This window comes from Pleurotus ostreatus (genome assembly GCF_014466165.1).
Source record: "Pleurotus ostreatus strain PC9 chromosome Unknown scaffold_3, whole genome shotgun sequence".
NCBI classification, from domain to species: domain Eukaryota; kingdom Fungi; phylum Basidiomycota; class Agaricomycetes; order Agaricales; family Pleurotaceae; genus Pleurotus; species Pleurotus ostreatus.
This window is the reverse complement of record NW_023503158.1, coordinates 2,212,337-2,229,431: the sequence shown is the minus strand read 5'-3', so window position 1 is coordinate 2,229,431 and position 17,095 is coordinate 2,212,337. Positions and strand designations below refer to the sequence as shown.

At 51.6% G+C, this 17,095-nt stretch overlaps 7 protein-coding genes across 7 annotated transcripts; 3 read left to right on the top strand and 4 right to left on the bottom strand.

The window, feature by feature from the left end:
- Nucleotides 1-10: 10 nt before the first annotated feature.
- PC9H_005323 (uncharacterized protein) lies at nucleotides 11-1,129 on the bottom strand (the record flags this gene model as incomplete). The annotated part of the gene is made up of 5 exons (XM_036774898.1): nucleotides 11-140; nucleotides 199-371; nucleotides 430-539; nucleotides 600-794; nucleotides 877-1,129. 5 exons carry the CDS (start codon nucleotides 1,127-1,129, stop codon nucleotides 11-13), a joined length of 861 nt encoding a protein of 286 aa, XP_036633400.1.
- Nucleotides 1,130-1,561: 432 nt separating this feature from the next.
- Nucleotides 1,562-4,344, top strand: PC9H_005322 (uncharacterized protein; the record flags this gene model as incomplete). The annotated part of the gene is made up of 10 exons (XM_036774897.1): nucleotides 1,562-1,963; nucleotides 2,020-2,037; nucleotides 2,088-2,194; nucleotides 2,268-2,892; nucleotides 2,947-3,194; nucleotides 3,272-3,378; nucleotides 3,450-3,823; nucleotides 3,880-3,957; nucleotides 4,019-4,180; nucleotides 4,264-4,344. 10 exons carry the CDS (start codon nucleotides 1,562-1,564, stop codon nucleotides 4,342-4,344), a joined length of 2,202 nt encoding a protein of 733 aa, XP_036633399.1.
- Nucleotides 4,345-4,698: 354 nt separating this feature from the next.
- Nucleotides 4,699-8,427, bottom strand: PEX12_2 (ubiquitin-protein ligase peroxin 12; the record flags this gene model as incomplete). Its single annotated transcript, XM_036774896.1, has 9 exons — nucleotides 4,699-4,893; nucleotides 4,948-5,117; nucleotides 5,204-5,432; nucleotides 5,480-5,962; nucleotides 6,010-7,599; nucleotides 7,654-7,782; nucleotides 7,832-8,020; nucleotides 8,073-8,366; nucleotides 8,422-8,427. The coding sequence occupies 9 exons, from the start codon at nucleotides 8,425-8,427 to the stop codon at nucleotides 4,699-4,701; spliced, it is 3,285 nt and encodes a 1,094-aa protein (XP_036633398.1).
- Nucleotides 8,428-8,643: 216 nt separating this feature from the next.
- Nucleotides 8,644-10,011, bottom strand: PEX12_1 (ubiquitin-protein ligase peroxin 12; the record flags this gene model as incomplete). The annotated part of the gene is made up of 7 exons (XM_036774895.1): nucleotides 8,644-8,994; nucleotides 9,031-9,087; nucleotides 9,140-9,316; nucleotides 9,368-9,490; nucleotides 9,544-9,689; nucleotides 9,738-9,846; nucleotides 9,898-10,011. 7 exons carry the CDS (start codon nucleotides 10,009-10,011, stop codon nucleotides 8,644-8,646), a joined length of 1,077 nt encoding a protein of 358 aa, XP_036633397.1.
- A 455-nt stretch (nucleotides 10,012-10,466) lies between these two features.
- Nucleotides 10,467-11,346, top strand: PC9H_005319 (uncharacterized protein; the record flags this gene model as incomplete). Its single annotated transcript, XM_036774894.1, has 5 exons — nucleotides 10,467-10,583; nucleotides 10,636-10,936; nucleotides 10,989-11,008; nucleotides 11,061-11,126; nucleotides 11,182-11,346. The coding sequence occupies 5 exons, from the start codon at nucleotides 10,467-10,469 to the stop codon at nucleotides 11,344-11,346; spliced, it is 669 nt and encodes a 222-aa protein (XP_036633396.1).
- Nucleotides 11,347-11,573: 227 nt separating this feature from the next.
- PC9H_005318 (uncharacterized protein) lies at nucleotides 11,574-12,253 on the bottom strand (the record flags this gene model as incomplete). Its single annotated transcript, XM_036774893.1, has 5 exons — nucleotides 11,574-11,638; nucleotides 11,696-11,881; nucleotides 11,932-11,984; nucleotides 12,046-12,158; nucleotides 12,206-12,253. The coding sequence occupies 5 exons, from the start codon at nucleotides 12,251-12,253 to the stop codon at nucleotides 11,574-11,576; spliced, it is 465 nt and encodes a 154-aa protein (XP_036633395.1).
- A 42-nt stretch (nucleotides 12,254-12,295) lies between these two features.
- HBS1 (Hsp70 suppressor, GTPase facilitates ribosomal subunit dissociation) lies at nucleotides 12,296-16,908 on the top strand (the record flags this gene model as incomplete). Its single annotated transcript, XM_036774892.1, has 14 exons — nucleotides 12,296-12,506; nucleotides 12,562-12,624; nucleotides 12,674-12,811; nucleotides 12,867-12,905; nucleotides 13,072-13,401; nucleotides 13,452-14,786; nucleotides 14,866-15,201; nucleotides 15,248-15,413; nucleotides 15,460-15,724; nucleotides 15,776-15,974; nucleotides 16,025-16,198; nucleotides 16,251-16,450; nucleotides 16,508-16,608; nucleotides 16,683-16,908. 14 exons carry the CDS (start codon nucleotides 12,296-12,298, stop codon nucleotides 16,906-16,908), a joined length of 3,783 nt encoding a protein of 1,260 aa, XP_036633394.1.
- Nucleotides 16,909-17,095: the final 187 nt, after the last annotated feature.

Here is a 17,095-nt window from a genome sequence, read left to right as displayed (position 1 = left end):
TATAATATTTCTACCGGCCTTTTATTAGAGTGAGGAACTCTTCGCGCGTTTTCTGCTGTGTTCTAAAACAACCCAGCATGCATGAAGTCGTGGTGATGGCGCCAGGCTTTTGCACGCCACGCATTGTCATGCACATATGCCTGTTGAGTATGTGTATGGTTAAAAGTGAGAGAGCAACGACAAATGAATCAAACGCACGATGCCTCCATGACCACGGCAACGCCGCGCGGTTTGATAGCTTCCTGCACTGCCAAAGCGACTTGCTTTGTGAGGCGTTCTTGCACCTGAAGCCGGCGACTGAACGTCTCGGCTATCCGGGCCAACTTAGATAACCCCAGAACAAGTTGATTGGGGATGTAAGCTATAGAGATCTTTTATGACGTGAGTACAGCTTATGTTTCGGCAGCAAAAGTTTGGCAAGGGACAAACCTTTCCTGTGAACGGGACCAAATGATGTTCACAAAGACTTGATATGTCAATATCGCGTACGAGAACCATTTCATCGTGATCCTCCGCAAACACTGCATCGTTAATAACGTCTATCATTTGACTGGATTGAGCACATTCATATCCGATGATTGGAGTGGGACCAGACGAACCAGCCAATCGCTCCTCGTAGCCCTTGGTCATCCAAAGCAGCGCCTTTGCGTATCTCTCAGGGGTGCGTAGCAGGCCTTCTCGAGCAGGATCTTCTCCGATACATTCGAGGATCGTGCGAACTGCCGAGTGCAGCTTCTGGTCACGAATAGCCCGCTCTGCATCGGTGGCATTGAGACGCATGACGGTGGATTTGGCTGGTTTCCAGCAACGAGCAAAAGCCTATAATTAGAGCCGTGTACATGTCGGAAAAAAGGGGAGCGAGCTTCTGCGCCGCACCTGGCCATCCCAAACCGTTCGGGTCTGGTAACGGGGAGCTCCTGGAGTCCTTGATTTCATTTGGGGTGTTCACACCAGATGAACGGAAGCCATATCCATCGCGTATTGGCGGACGAGAGGAGCCGCGTGCGCCGACAGCTGAGGTCGGGGATGTCTGGTCGGGGTGGTGATCGTCGTTGGCGTCGGCCTGCTGGATCTCGAGCTGACGGAGACCGTTGGAGAGCTGGGTGACATGGGAGTTAGGGTCAGACATGGGTGAGTGAGTTGGTGGCCAGCGTGATGAGCTAGATATTGAATTTCAATGGGTAGTTGTTACTGAGTGCCATCACCCTGGTCCTCGTCGGAGAGCGATGGGGTGGACGCAGCCTCCGCCCGCCCGTCCGGCGCACCCGGCGACGGTGAAGACAGCTTTGGCACCCTGGGTCCGGGACCTCGAGACGCAGATTCCTTTCTGGGGTGTATTTCCAATTAAGGAGAATTGAAGGGAAAGTACAGCCTTTTTTGCAGGAATTGGACGGATTTTCATGCTCTGGTCGATAAAGGCGGGCTGTGCTGCGCCATTGGCATCTCGTCCTATTATCGGCCAGGCGGTGGTCGAATCCCTCCGGATGGATCACACCTACCTTTCTCTTGAAAGCCAAAATAAAAAGACCCACGGACGCTGCTCTCTTCACCTTTCCTCCTCATGCGCCTTCCTTTATTTTGCCTCAAGTTATGGCTCAGCCTCCACATGTCCTGCTCTGACCCCGTCTGCCCGATGTCCAGCCCCCCACCCAGTGAGCATGCCCCCAAGCCGGGCATTGCACCACCACCCAAAGCCCACAGCTCTCCGGACAGTGCTGAGGTCGTCTTCCAGGCTTGGCTGGCTTCAAGAGCGGTTCCGAGGGCCAAGACCGCCTCGTATCTCTTCCCCGGCGCGCAGAGACCGTTCAGTGCAGAGAACTTCCGGCTCGCGTACCGCATCATTCAGGAGTGCGCGTATGACTTGTTCTTCACGCTGTGGAGTCTGCATCCCATTAGAGCGACCATCATGATGGCCATGAACATGATACGCAGTCTGTTACCCGCGTTTCGCGGCTACTCGCAGGTGCGTACAATGTCCCCTTTTGTGAGACGTCCGTATTGATATATCCCCGGTGCAAGGCTATGCTCATAGACGAGGTGTGTATTGTGGCGCGTATTGATTCTTGCCGCCTCACGTTCGCGTTCAGTTGCAATCCCTTGTCGTCTCCGGTCACTTTACATGGTATCGAATCGGCCAAATGTTGTTCGTGGAGGTTCTCCGACGCGTCATTGAGGGTTTGCTTGATTCGCTCGCGTAGGTTCACGGTTTCCCTCGTCAGTCATCATGTTCTAACCCTTTTCGTGCCACAATTGTTATTGTCTTATAGCGCCACAAATGAATCCTTAGTGTTAAACTCTGTACGCTTCCATATAGAACATCAGCAACTCTCTCAACGCGTTCGGCTCGATCTCCCCACCCTCTCGGACCCGTTTGTTCGTGAACTTCTCCAGGAATCCGATCTCTTCGCTCGTTCGTTCCACGTCACAGGCAATGGATTTGGTCTACTTTCACCGTTGGAAGCGTTTCGCGTCCTTTCCTTAATTGCCGAAATCGCTTCTCACCTCTGGGTCATCTACTCCTTGACACACTGCACAACCCATGTATGCGTCCTTATTTTCTCATCATTTCCCGCTGCGTTTCCCCTGCTCATGGCCTGGCTTGGGCCTGCCGTATCCTTCGGTTCCCACGGCCACGCAACTGAATCCGACCCATGGTCCTTTTCAAATCAAGAAGAGGCCCAGGCATCCGAGCGACAGGAAAAACTGCGCAACTTGGCATACAACGATTCTTTCCGTCCTGAGGTTGAGCTTTTCGGTCTTGGCCCATGGATTTTGCATTCCTGGTCTGCTGCCAGGAAAGTTCTTCTTGGTGCAGAACAGCGGAACCTAGCGACAGAGTATTCAGTCCTTGCCAACCTACACGTTTCTGAGCTTTTCTCTGCACTCCAGCACGTAAGTTGCCGTCGCAAATGATTGCCTTAGTTTCGCCGTCTGACATGAACGTAGATTCCTCTCATTATCATGCTCCAGACGTCTTCAGCATCTCTCGGGTCCGTAACTCTCTACCGCAGCTCAATCCAGTCGGTCGTTTTTGCCACGAGAAACCTTCTTTCGGTCGTGCGTATGGCTTTTCAGGGCGTTTTTCTCATGGGTGCTTTTTACGCGGCCATGAACATCAAGCCGCGACTCCAGCCCAAGAAAGAGGATATCATCGCGTACAAGCAGATTCCCGGCGGCGCCAAGATTGATGTTAGGTATGTGCGCATGCAACTTTATAGCTGCCGCGCTCCCTCCGTGTGATGCAGATCTGAGTGTGTCCTGTTTTACGTAGGGGGCTGTCTTACACTTATCCAGGAAGTAATGAGCCTGCTTTGCGGGACGTGAATTTCACCCTGCAAGCCGGCGAAACATTAGCCATCGTGGGGCACAACGGGTCTGGTGCGTCGTTCTCTCATGCAACGTTTCGAGGTGGCAATGCTAAAATGTTCTCCCCAACCACACGCGTTCAGGCAAATCAACGCTTGCGAACATCCTGCTCCGCATTGTCGATTTTTCCGACGGTCAATTACTCGTTAATGACGTGGATATTCGTCGGTATGCGCCTGCGGAATACCACGACCATGTTACGGCCGTCTTCCAAGGATTCTCCAAGTTCAGTACGACAGTGCAGGAGAATGTCGGGCTTGGATATGTGCCTCATGTACAATCCCCCGAGGCGGTGAATCATGCGCTGGAACTCGCGGATGCGGACGGCGTCGTGAACGCACTCCCCAAGGGCCTACAGACCAAGCTCGAGTCGTCTGTGTACGACCCAGCACCGTTTGGTGGACCCAATTCGGCGTTTTCCCCGTCTACAGGACATCACGGACTGTCCGGTGGAGAGGTAAGTGCAACGAACTAAAAATACACTGTCTATCCCACTCATTTCCACGATTTCAGTGGCAAAGAGTTGCAGTTGCCCGCGCGTTCATGCGCGCGCGCCAGCCTGGCGTTGATCTGTTGTTGTTTGATGAACCTGTGAGTAACTCAACACTCCGATGTCACAGCGCCAGAACCAGGGCTGATTCGATGCCGTTAGACTTCTTCACTCGATGCACATGCCCAGAATCACGTATTTAATACCATTGCCAACGTTTCGAAAGATCCTGTCTCCGGCGCCAGGACGAAGTCGGTTATATTCATCACGCACCGACTTTCTACCGCGCGCCGCGCAGATAAAGTGGCCATGATGGAGAACGGGGTAAGTGCTCCTGTGTCTCTTGGGTCTCATAGGTCGCTGACTGGCTTCCGCCGACCTTAACCTTACGATCCTACCACTCATAGACCATTTCTGAATTTGGAAGCCACGAAGAATTGCTCCGCAAGCAAGGATCATACGCCGCTCTTTACGACGCATCTGTTTGATGAGCGCTGCATTATTTATTTCATTTCCCACCCATCACCCCATTATCACACACCCCACATTGACATTGCCCATTCACAACATATATTCGAGATGTATTTTAGTCGAATAGTAGATGAGAAGTGAGAATCCGTATTGTACTACATTTGTATAACTATCTACCCCACCCGTAACTAAGACGATGCTGTCTTCTGGGATGTACTTTGTTCGCGTTCACATTAACTTCACGTAATATCCGAAGTTTGCTCCAAAGACCCTTGCCGGCACTCCAGTACCCCAGTTCGTCCTCCGCCGAATATGTTTTCTAAACTACATATGTATGATAGTAGATAGAGATTGCCTATTACATACACAAACTACCGAAAGTCCATGCTGCCAAGACCTGTGAAATCGGGATTCCGCGTTGACAAGTCTGCGTATACGACATTACCATCTCGGAGGTAGGCGTCCACTGGACATCCGTCTATTTCAGGTGAGATATCCGTAGCGCTGTATATCCCTACAAGAAGGCCTGCCTCCTTGATTTCATGTATTAGCGAAGGGACTTGTGTCTGCGCGCCGCCTAGGTCAGTGTGGAATATTATTCCTCAAGGTGAATTTCGTACCAGCAGATTGGCGTCCACCCATATCCCCAGCAGATTATTCGTTCTTGCGAAATCGACTGCGGCGCCCAAGCTTGCCAGCCTGCGATCATTATCGTCATCGGAGTTTAACACAGTCAGGCTGGGAGAATGATCCAATTTGCGCCCGCATGTCGAGGAAAAGAAAACAGAATCTATATAAAGAATAAACCGAGTCGTCAGCTCGATTCCGTTTGCATGTACCATGTACATGTTTTTCATTTCATTGTGGGACACCCACAATTCGGCTGTTTCCAATTCAAAGCAGAGCAGATGTCCGGGGAGAAGGACCCGAAGGTGATGTTTCTGCGTGCGTGTTTCCCATTGAGGGCAGATGCTTGATGTATTGTCCGTAAAACTGCATCCACGAAATTGTTGAGATTTAGGCGGTTGCCGGGGCCAAAACGTTGACTTATTCGTCTGGAGGCATACGCGAGTTCCAGGCTCATGCCTACTTCCGTCGGGATGCTCTATTGTATGGAGTCAGCCAAGAATAAGAAGGGTGGATTGTCCTCACGAGCATGAGTTGAGCCAATGAAACCATGATATTAAGCTTCGGCCAGTCACGAGCTCGCAGTGTTTGACCTGGTTGTAAGGCTCTCCCACATTTGAGTGCAAGCGCTTCAAACTGAGCCAATGTAATGTCGGAAACGCCGAGATCATACGAAGGTTCGGGAAGACGCCAGTCTGTATATGCCACGGGATGCAGATCTTTCGTAACTTGCACGACAACATAAATATAGTCGCCTCGCAGAGATGTTATTGTCAAAGCCTGACTTCTGGTACTCGTGGTTGTGCTTGCGATGGAGAATGCCGATGGAGACGTTTGTGTGGAACCAAGACGCCGTGTTTGACGAATCCCCTGTGCTAACGTGATCGCCGGAGATGGGGAGAAGCTAGGTATAGCTGATGCCGTAGATTTCCAATACGTCTCGACGCCGCCACCTACTTCTAGTGTGACATTCTCGAAGGGAGTGATGACATTGACTTCAAAAGGCACCTGATGAACAGTTAGATACGAATGAAGACGTAGAGTTCACCGCCTACCTCGCCGATCACTTGTAATCTATGATCCAAAATGGGCAGAACAAACTGATGAGTATGCTGAATGTCAACGAAGAGCGATGGAAGAGCGACGGCGCGACCAATAGTCTTTGTGCCGAAGTTCGGATACACAGAGAACTTGAGGGAAAGTTTGTCTAGCGAGGGTATCTGGAACGCAAAGACGTCGCTCTGCTCGCGCTGTGGCAAAGAAATGGTATATGGAGCAGTACCCGTGTCCGAATCTGTGGTCATTACTAGCTTCAGCGGGGATGAAGCCAGGAGGTATTTGTCCTTTAGGGTCGGGCTGATGAGGCGGTGATGAAGTGTAACGCCGGTGAACTTTTCGGAAGGGCTATGGGCATGACCAATCGTTACTTGGATGAGATATGTCTTGTCTAGATAATTGTGTCCGTAGACACGGTGTGGCATGATGGGTGGTGGGAGTGACAGTGATGGGATCATGTCGATTTCAGACATTAGAGTGTCCTCCATGGCGCCAGACGGCGAGTCTCGCGGCAGGTTCTCGAAGACGTTCGTAGGAGGAATAGTAGGTGTTGCGTGCAGGAGCGCGTCTACGCAGGCGTGATGCCCATACCAGGCAGCGTAGTGGACAGCCAGATGCCCCATTTCGTCTCTAATGTCGACTTTGCACCCAGCTTTGACCAGCAATTTTATACAATTGAAATGGCCATGTCGAGCAGCGTGGAATACAGGCGTCCATTCGTGGTATTTATCGGGTGTGTCCCAACCATCTAGGTGGAGCAGCAATCTACAGACCTCAGTGTGACCTTCGCTCGCAGCCAGATGCATAGGGTATTCGCCGTTCGTATTTGGGAGACATTTTGCACCGTGCTGCAGGAGCAACATCACGACGTCGACGTGGCCTGACTGGCTGGCCAAAGTCAGAGGATCGAGGTCGCTTTCTTCAGCAATTGATTGGACGGGGACATGTCCTTCTTCGATAAGGACCCGAACGCACTCGACGCTTCCTCGCAGCGTCGCATAGACTAGCGGGCTGCAATTATCCCTGTCAAGCGCGTTCGGAGGTATTTGCACTTGCAGCAAGCGTCTGCATACCTCAGGAAACCCATACATGGCGCCGTAATGCATCGCAGTCCGTCCATATACATCTGCCTTGTCTGCCTGAACGTTCTGGTCTAGACACAGATTGACCAAGCGTAAGGCACCAGCAATGGCTGCTTCGTGGAGGCAAGTACGGCCGTTGATATCGTCCACATATTGGAAGTCGAATGGTATAGATACAGACGCCAGGATGAGGTCGGCCAACTCGGGAGGCGCTTCGAGAATTACATTCCATAATATACGCGACACATTTGGCTTGCCTCCGTTCTGCTGGGCAAGAGAGTCAGAGAAGCGAGCACAGTCGGCTATGGCAATTCGATCGGAAGCCATGACGGCCTTTCGTAGACTATTTTCGAGGTCGCGATAAGGGCCCATGTGAGGAGCGCGTTCCATCATGAGTTGCTGCGTGAAGATATCGGTAGCTGCAGAGCCCTCGAACTGAAGGCCCGAGGAGAGGTCCGTTAAATCGAGAAGACATGTCGCCACTGTATCAGAAAGTTCTGATATGAGCTGCATTGAAGTTAGCAAGTTCATCGCCAAGACAATGTAAAATAATGGGCAGACCTGGCGGTTGAAAACGGGTTGGATATCCACGCGTCGAGCTAGATACAACTCTTTTGTCGCGGAAGTCGACCGTTTGTCAAACTTTTTCAAGATTTTGCGGAATCCAGTCGCGTTTATCTCGACATATTGCTATTGACTTTATTTAGCGGGAGGGTGCCGAACAACGATAACCACTAACCTGGAGCTTTCCCAAGTCTCTTTCGAGTAACCTGAAGCCTTCCTCAACTGCGCTCCACTCGACATTGAGCTGCGTGGAGTCATCGGTAGGGTCGGGAATGCCCCGCATCGCAGCAGCACGTCGTTTGGACAGCAGTGTCTCCAACCTCAACTGGAGTTCAGCTTCCTTTTGCAGATAAAATGCATTTATCTACACGATTCCAATAAACGTGAGCGAAAGAGGACCAATAACTCGGCCAGACCTTCTCGAGTTCGCGCTCAAGCTTGAAGAAGAAGGCAGCCTTGTGGGCCTGGAAATCCGGCCCTCGATCATCATCCTGACCCGACGATGAGAATATGGGAGGTCGACCGAGGCTATCCGCTGATGGCTGGGACTGATTGAAAATATCAGAGGGTCGCACACCCAGGGCCAGCGACGCCGCCTCTGATGCCGGGCGATTTGAAGCCAATGAAGAGATGATCTTTTTGAGAAACTTGTAGTCGAGATAGTACTGAGACCATCCTGGGACTTGTTGAGCTTGTATGAGTTTCCCAAACTATGAGAAACGGGCTCAATGGTGGACGGGGGCGAGAAGGGAGTAGTGGATTGACCTTCATTGTGGCAGACAACGAGCAAGGTTGCGCTCAAAACGGTCTGCGAGTGTAGCTTGGTCCATGATAGGGGCGAGAGATTGGCTTAAATTTGTAGATTAGGTGAACTGGGCCTACATTACACACGTGTCCTAAAAATGGCACAGCGTATGTTACAGGGGACATCACGCATTTTTGTGGAAAACGACATCGATATCGATTATCCACGAACGTGCGCCTCCCTCAGGCCATGATCTTCCGCAATTGCCACACTCGCGTAGGCAACAGGGTCACTGGACACCTTCCCCGTTTCTCCACATGATCATAGGCACAGCGGTAGCAGAATACATATCCTGACGGCAACGCTGTCGCGTTATTCATGCTCTTGACACAGATCGGACACACGCCATACTGCGTTCTGTCAAAGGGTATGCCTTGAGGATGGGGTGGCAGCATCTTCGGAGGGGGTACAGTGGGCCCCAGAGGCGATTTGGATAGTGACCGCGCAGGTGAACTGGGCGAGTACCACCACTCCAAGAACTTAATAAAGAATATGGCTGTCGGGAGTAGGAGCCGTAGCGAGTCGAGGAGTAGCTGGGGAGATCGTTTAATTAGGCTTTTGAGCCGTACCCATACCCCCTTGCCGAGAACCGACGGTTTGGACATCATTGCGGCGTTAGCTGCTCTCTGCGAAGACAGTTAGACCGTGTATATCAAGGATTGCCGAACATAGACCTACAAAGTCCTCCACGCCAAGTCTTCTAAGATCAACACCAATCCAGGCCAACCATGGTCGGTAAAACGGCGTACGATCGAAGAGATAGGCAATATTCGACGACAGAAGCCATAACTCGAATAAACCGTTTAACCACGGGTATATCGCCTTGAAGGCTCTCCGCAATCGACCTTTTATGCTCTACAGTGATGTCAGTACAGTCACAAAAGGAAGATTCAATGTGGAACATACGCCATCTGTAAGCATGCGTATCTGCCGGACGTCCAGGCCCTCTTCCATGATGTCCGAGCTCACCCCACCACCCAATTCCTCATACAGATCCTGTGTCTTGGCTCGAAGGTATGGGAGGCCAACCTGAGCTTGGTTAGAGCATGCCCGATCCTGTGAACACGCTGCTAGCCACTCACTAGGAACAGCAAAGATCGCCATATCTCCCGGTTCCGGAGCTTTTCTGTGGCAGGAATTCCTCCAACAGCTGCTCTAGCACGTTCCGTTTCGATGTAGGGACGTCTACGACGCTTGAGGCCGTAGAAATTCTCAGAGAAGGAAGCATCTGAAAGAATGAGCATTGTTCCGTCATGGACTTCGGAACGTAACTTACTGTGTTTAATGAGATAGTGCTTCTCAACAAAGAACATGATTGCTGCGTAGAACTCTTCATGCCGGTTCACTATTCGCAGTAGATACCGAGGATATCTTTGAGCGAAGACCTATGAAAACTTCAGCAATTCCTCAGACCCTCGGATTGACATGGAACTCACCGCTAAGACATACTTGAGCGCGGGCTGCAGAAGGTCCCGTAGCTGCTCCTGGGCCACAAGCTCGAATAGAGAAGGTTTCAGAGGGTCTGTGCCAACATCGTTGAAGAACTCCATGAAGCGGGGAAGACAAGGTGTGGTGCGCTCTGCATGCTGGATGAGGAGTCGGTTGAGATGAAGCCCGGAATCAGAACTCACATGATCGTTCTAATTCAAGGAGTTATTTGACACTGCAGCCGCCTCGGGCGTAGGACGGGCAAGTAGGCGGCAGGACTAGTATACTATAGCAATTTCATATCACCTCCTCGTGTACGGCCATGGTCTCGCGAACGACGGCGGTAAGAAGCTTTGTCACCAACGCCCATGTCCGGCCTCATTGCGCCAGCTCGTGGCCTGGCCAACTTTACACGCTGTCTATTATATTGTTTCTTGAATTCTTCCTCCCGCAATAAGCTGCGAAGGCTGCCCGCCGCGCATCAGTTCTTCGTTCTTGTACATAATCCTGCCTCACGACTAACTGCTATAAATCCCTGAGCGGGTTCAGCCCTTACTTCGAAGTCTCTTCCACCCATATGTTCAGCCGCTTGGAAAATATGCCACCAACGGACGCAGAAATCGCTACGCAGGTGCTGGCCGACGAATACAGCTACCGTTTTCCATCTTTCTCCGCGTCCGACGCAGTTACACTTGTGGGTCTTTCATTCGCTCTTACTTAACCCAACGAACCAATGCAACTTCTAGGGTCTCTCAATAAGAAAAAGGTTCCGCGGGTCCTCTCGTCACAACAAGGGCAAGGGGATGGTGATATCCATACAAACCATTGCTGGACATACGCTGTTTTCGTGCACTGTAGGAGATCTGGGCCATGAGTCAGGAATCGGTGATGTCAGCCTCGATAGTTGGGCGTGCGTCGAGGGGATGATCAACTGCGTAAAACGAACGGGCCACTCGAGCTACTATGTGGAGAAGGGGATGGGTGCGATGGGAAAAACACCAAAGCAGCTGGGTATACAGGGCGCGGAATATCGGATTCACGGTGGAGGTGTGTTCATCTACTTGCTTGCGTCCCGAAACGAACCATTGACGAGATGTAGCTTTTCCTATATGGCTGGAGGTGCGTCGTTTAGAATCTCTTGTATGTGAAATCCAAGCGACGCTCTTCCCAGAATGCGCATTGCTGTCCAATTGCTGTTGTAGCTTGCTATTCGGGCTCATCGCAGGACGACCACCATGTGAGTCTTCCCAACCAGGCTCCTCGTGACACACTCTCACCTTTCGCCCCTTCAGCTGGTTGTAAATACCGTCCGAGACTATTTAAACAAAATCATGCGAAACAGCGGTTCTGCGTCGGGACCTTCGATGCCTATCCCTTCGGTTCCCAACCGCGAGAGCCATGTGAGTAGATTCGCCGCCATGTCACCCGCCGCCATCCTCAAATCCCTTCACAAATAGGAATGGGACCCCTCTACGGTTGGAGGCAGTGAGTTCAGACGCGCGGAGTCACCGTACGAACAACACCGCGATGAGCATCGCGACGAAACGGGGACGTTCGCCATGGCATGAGAGGGGATTATCAAGAACGATCTTTAGCCTAGGTACAGGAGTGCTCGCGAGTTACGGAATCTTAATCATAAGTATATGGAGGGATGGGAGAGCCATTAAAATATATATAGATGCGACTACAAGATTGTCTCCTGGGGTTCTGATGGGTCCGACTTGGGCTGGTTAAGCACCCTCAGGTTCTCTGCAATCTCATGAGAAAAGGGGGAAAGCAGGTGAGCAGGGAGAGACGTAGACATACCGTGTCGCAAGAAGATTTGGCGCTGGCCCTGCGGTGTAGAAGGGTCTGCATCTGGCTCGGGTTCACGAAGCTCGAAGTTCGCTTCGACGTAGACCTTTGAGCCTTTCTTCATATTGCGCAGGAACTTGTTGGCATTATCGGAGAATGACATGATCCTGTGCCAGGTGCTCTTCGATGGCATGCGCTCTATAATCGTTGAATTTCCGGTTCAAGCCCAAAGTCACTGGAATGCTCACCTCCATCCGGGCCTGGGGGCGGGGGAGGATAGTTTTGTGTTGCAACGGTGTATCTGCGAAATGATGGCATAAATTCGACGCGCGTGGGTCTGAAGAAGGGGCTAGGCCACGTACACGACAAACTCCTTGTCCGTCTTCGTGAGGCGCACCTCCGGGTCCCTTCCCAAATGCCCAATGAGTATCAATTTCGAGACATCAGAGGCGTGAGGGCGACTGGTCGCGAATGTCTGTGCTTCTTTAACCAACGCACTGTATCATACAAGGGTGCACGTACCCGGACGGCGACACGAGAAACAGCAGCAGTGCGAAGAGCTCCTAGCATTGTCGAAATGTGTATGTAGAGAAAAGAAAATAGGGAAAAGATATGCTGGGCGCCGAACGCGTCTGGATTCTGCAGGAAAAGGTCGTGTTTGGATTTATTGTGGAATCACCTGACCCTGAGTTATCTAATCGCCGAAGTTCTAATTGGGTGACTTCAACTTTCAAGCTGCACGTTCAGATCGCTCCAACTTCCAAGTTCATATCGCTTAGTAGCATGTCTCGGCACAGAGATATAAGGAATATAAACATCGAGAGTGCGTTTACTTCCTGGTTGTGCTGCCTCTACCCCCTCATCGTGTGCGTCGCTAGATGAACTTGACGACGAGGCCATCGACGATGGAGGGGAATACGATATGACCCCAGAACAGGAAGGTTAGCAACGCAATCCCCGTACGCGATGTCTTGACTGAAGGCCATGCAGCGCAAATGAACGATGCCCTAGAGCAAGTTAGAAACATCGTGGGCGATGAATATGATTGCGGCATTTCCGACAAGGACCTAAAGATGGCCCTTTGGGACCGTTTTTTTGATGTCCACCAAGGAGTTAACTGGGTGTTTGGTACGACTTCCTTCTCTACGCTTGCGTTTCTGCTGAATGTTGATTGTTGTTGCAGAGGAGAAAGACCGTAGGGCTCAGGCCCGTGATCGCAAAGGTAAGCGTAGACCTGGATAATTTATACTTCGCGTCCTTTACTTCACTACTTGGTGTGAACGGGGATCAGAATGGCGTCCCTGGCTGTAAAGCGAAGGTGCATTCATCTTTCGACGTTCCCTCCCTCCACAAAGTCATACATCGGCGAACGCTTACGATTGGATCAGGCAAGGATCTGCCTCCCTTACCGCCAGACGATGGGACCATCTCGCCAACATACCTGCATGCCAACTACCAAGGAGGCGAGCGTCCCCGAATCCCTTTGATTGTCCTCGCGCAGCAGCAATATCGGGAGAACGTAGGGGATGATTCGCAATCATCAATTCAACAGGACGTCAGCGCTGGTTATCGATTATCTACCATTTCTGAGCGCACTGAACGTACTGAACCCTCTCCTGCCTGGCCCCTCCGCAAGCAGGCTGCCACACCATCCCCTCTACACGTACCACGCCCCGCGTCGGAGACCCCATCTACCTCCTACGGAGAGATCATTGAAGGTACATAAAATTCTCTGGTATATCTCCTCGTGCTCATTCTCCCTTCATAGGCCGGGATGTGACTACAATTGACCCAAACTTAATCCCCTTGTCTCCCTCCGATTCCGCTGTTTACAGACTTTCGAAGTACGAGCCACCTCCTTCCATGCCTTCGTCTGGTACACGAACAGCAGAACCTTCACCGCCTAATCCTCCGAGCGTTTCATTACCGCCGCTTGAAAACATCCCAGATATACCCGATTTCAGCTCTATACCCAGCCGGCAACCAACCGTGTCAGCACCCCCAAAGCAATCCAAATTGGCTGCGTTGGCCAGTTCTAGAGCCAGTAAGATCAGCGCGGCCAAAAGCGACGCGTCAAGCTCCTCTACCACCATACTCTCAGGATCGATTCGTACTTTCCCCGTCCTCCGCCCGAATTCGCAATCTATTCGTCCGCCAAGTTCTACTGCCCCTTCTCAAGGTGCGGAGGGCGCTCCGCTGTCCCCAGAGTCTTCTATCCATTCGTCAGTCATCAACAGGGCTATTGATGCTGCTATAGCTCTCGAGACTCTGGACAAGTCAGCAACACAAAAGCCCTCTCCGATCGCAAATGACCCTCCTGCAAGAACTCCTACCCAAAGTCCGCGTATGATACCGCCTCCTGTCGAGAACAAATCCTCGACATCTCGACCTCCATCTAAGCTGGCCCTTCTCGCTCAGGCTAAGGCTAAGGCTGGCTCTTCTATGGTACCAAGCGCAGCAGAGTCTCTGGTAAAACTATCTACTAAGAAGGCGTTGGCTTTGTTGCCAAAGGACCATACCGAGATTCTGACTCCCACGGCCAATGGACCGACTGCTACGACTGCCATCACGACGTCGTATCAGTCCCTGTTTAGCTTGACGGATCCGAGTCGACCTCATGTCGTGCCCGCCCTTCGAGTTGTCCCTTTCGAAGCAACTAGGTCTGTTGACTCAGGGGACGCAAAACAGTCTAAGCTCGCGATGAAAATCCGCAGAGCGCAGGAAAAGCACACTCAGCCGTCTCCTGTAGAGCCTGTTGCAGCACCTCCAATTGTGTCCCCTTTGTTCAAGGGGAAATCCTCTCAAGCTCGTGCGTCGCCTTCGGCCTTTGGCTCTCTCCTTGTCCATGAAACTCAAGAAACTGCTAAAGACAAACCACATCGAAGGCATAAAGAGAAGAAGCACTCTGGGGGTATTGACGGAGAGGAAGTGGAAGATGCTCATCGGTCACGCCGGAAGCACTATTTATCACCGGTTCCTGAACTCGCTGTGCCTTTCGGTTTCGCGTTCAATGAGCCCAGCCCCGATGACATCGTCTTCAACGCTCGCAAGGGAACCTCGCTGGGCAAAGGCTCTGAATCGTCCCGCCATTCTGTTAAATCCCGTTCATCTGTCGATGTTGCTTAATTTGCTTCCGCTTGGACACTTATATTTATTATTTGTATGCTCACATGTATCTTTAGCCGCTAGAGAACGCGAAAAGGCTGCGAAGATGTCTTCGAGGATGCCAGGAGTGGGCTCTGCACAAGCTTCGCGTGCTGGGTCACCAGCGAAAGGACCTCGAAAGGGCGTTGGTACGCCCAGGAAAACATCTGGTACATCGACCCCTCTGCGAGGAGCAGGAGTTGATCAGCGGCAGCTTGACCTGTCGGGTTTGAACCTGGGTCCCAAAGATGAAGGACCGTCCGTTGCGGAGGAACCTCCAAAGATGAGTTTCGCACGGGAGAAATTACTTGAGGAAGCCAAGAAGGCCCTGGATGCAGAGAATGTCAAGAAGGGCGTAAGCCTTGTTGTAATCGGTATGAGCTTTCGACGCACAGATTAACGATAGCGCTGATTTTGTAGGCCATGTCGATGCTGGCAAGTCGACTCTCATGGGGAGATTATTGTACGAACTAGGTCGTTTAGATGAAAAGACACGTACCGCGAACGAGCGTGGTAGTAGCAAAGTTGGCAAGAGTAGCTTCAGCTGGGCCTGGGGACTCGATGGCACGACGGAGGAAAGGGAAAGGTAGATTGGGACCTTCTTTCCTGGCCTATAACTGACGACTGCTCAGAGGAATTACTATGGACATTGCGTTGCAATCTCTAACTACACCTCACCGGCAAGTCACCATCCTGGATGCACCCGGGCACAAGGACTTCATCCCGAATATGATTTCGGGGGCGTCTCAGGCAGATTGCGCCTTGCTGGTCGTCGATGCCTCTACGGGCGAGTTCGAAGCCGGCTTTGACAGAGGTGGTCAAACTCGAGAACATCTACTTCTTGTGAGAAGTCTCGGCGTCTCACAAGTGATAGTAGCCATCAACAAACTTGATATGGTCGGTTGAACCGATGAATCCCCCTTCAGCACAAGCCTCATGTCCCTTTAGGTACAATGGGATAAGGATCGATATGACGACATTTGTAGTCTTCTGCGCCCATTCCTAGTTCAATCTGGGTTCCAGCCGTCAAAAACCAAGTACGTTCCGGTCGGCGCTGTTCAGGGAGTCAATTTAGTTTCACTTGGTGGCGATGATGGCAAGCTCCTCAAGCAGTGGTACACCGGGCCTACGTTGGTTGATTTGTTGGGTGAGTTCTTGCGTTGATTGGTCGACATTCCGCTTGACAGCTATATTTAGACGTTCTGGAACCCCCGAGGCGAGATATTGCGGCTCCGTTGCGTATACCTATCGCGAATGTATTCAAAGGCACAGGTTCTACAACAGGTATCTCCGGGAGGATATGTGCTGGTGTCGTACAAGTCGGGGAAAAGCTTCAAATACTGCCAGGAGACGAGACAGGGGTAGTGAAACGTTGGTCCTCAGTGTCGTACGTGTCTCTTGCAACTCTGACACATTTTTGCAGAAATATTTGTTGAGGAGGAACCCAAACCATGGGCTGCGGCTGGGGACAATGTCACGATATACATGACGGCCGTGGACCCCCTCCACCTTAATATCGGCAGCGTACTATGTCCACCGAACGCTCCTGTACCCCTGGCCACCATCTTCACTGCGCGCATCATTGTCTTTGACATACAGGTCCCCATCACGGCTGGCGCATCTGTTTGTGGTTCACACGGCTCGGTTCATCATCATTCTGCTCATTGACCCATACGTTAGGTTGAGCTGTTCCATCACTCCCGAGATCAACCTGCCACTGTCTCCCGATTATTAGCTACGGTAGATCGGGCATCGGGGAATGTGGTCAAGAAAAATCCCAGGTGTGTAGGCGGTTCCATTCCTCGCATTCTGCTCCGACGTTAGACTAGTATTAACCTACCCGACGTGTCCGCAGAGTTTTGACTAAGGGAACACCGGCAGAGGTACAGATTACGCTTCGGACGACGGCGACAGGGCCTTCTGTTACAGCACGTCCTATTCCCCTGGAAACGTTCTCGGCGAACAGAGATATGGGCCGGGTTTTGATTAGACGTGGAGGAGAGACGATTGCCGCGGGTGAGTTAACTGTATCTCCTCCCCACTCCATACTAACTCTCATCTTCAATAGGCATCGTACTTGACATATTTGGATAGCATCAGCTGGAAGACGTCAGGCCAGCGAGGAGGCACGACTGTATGAGTAGATGGGCCTTGAACGACTCAGAAGTGTAGTAGAATACGGACGAAAAGCCTGAAGTAACATACACGAAGATCCTACGTAATAGACAGGGCAGTCAGAGTGGTATCGATTAAGCACTGGCATGGAAG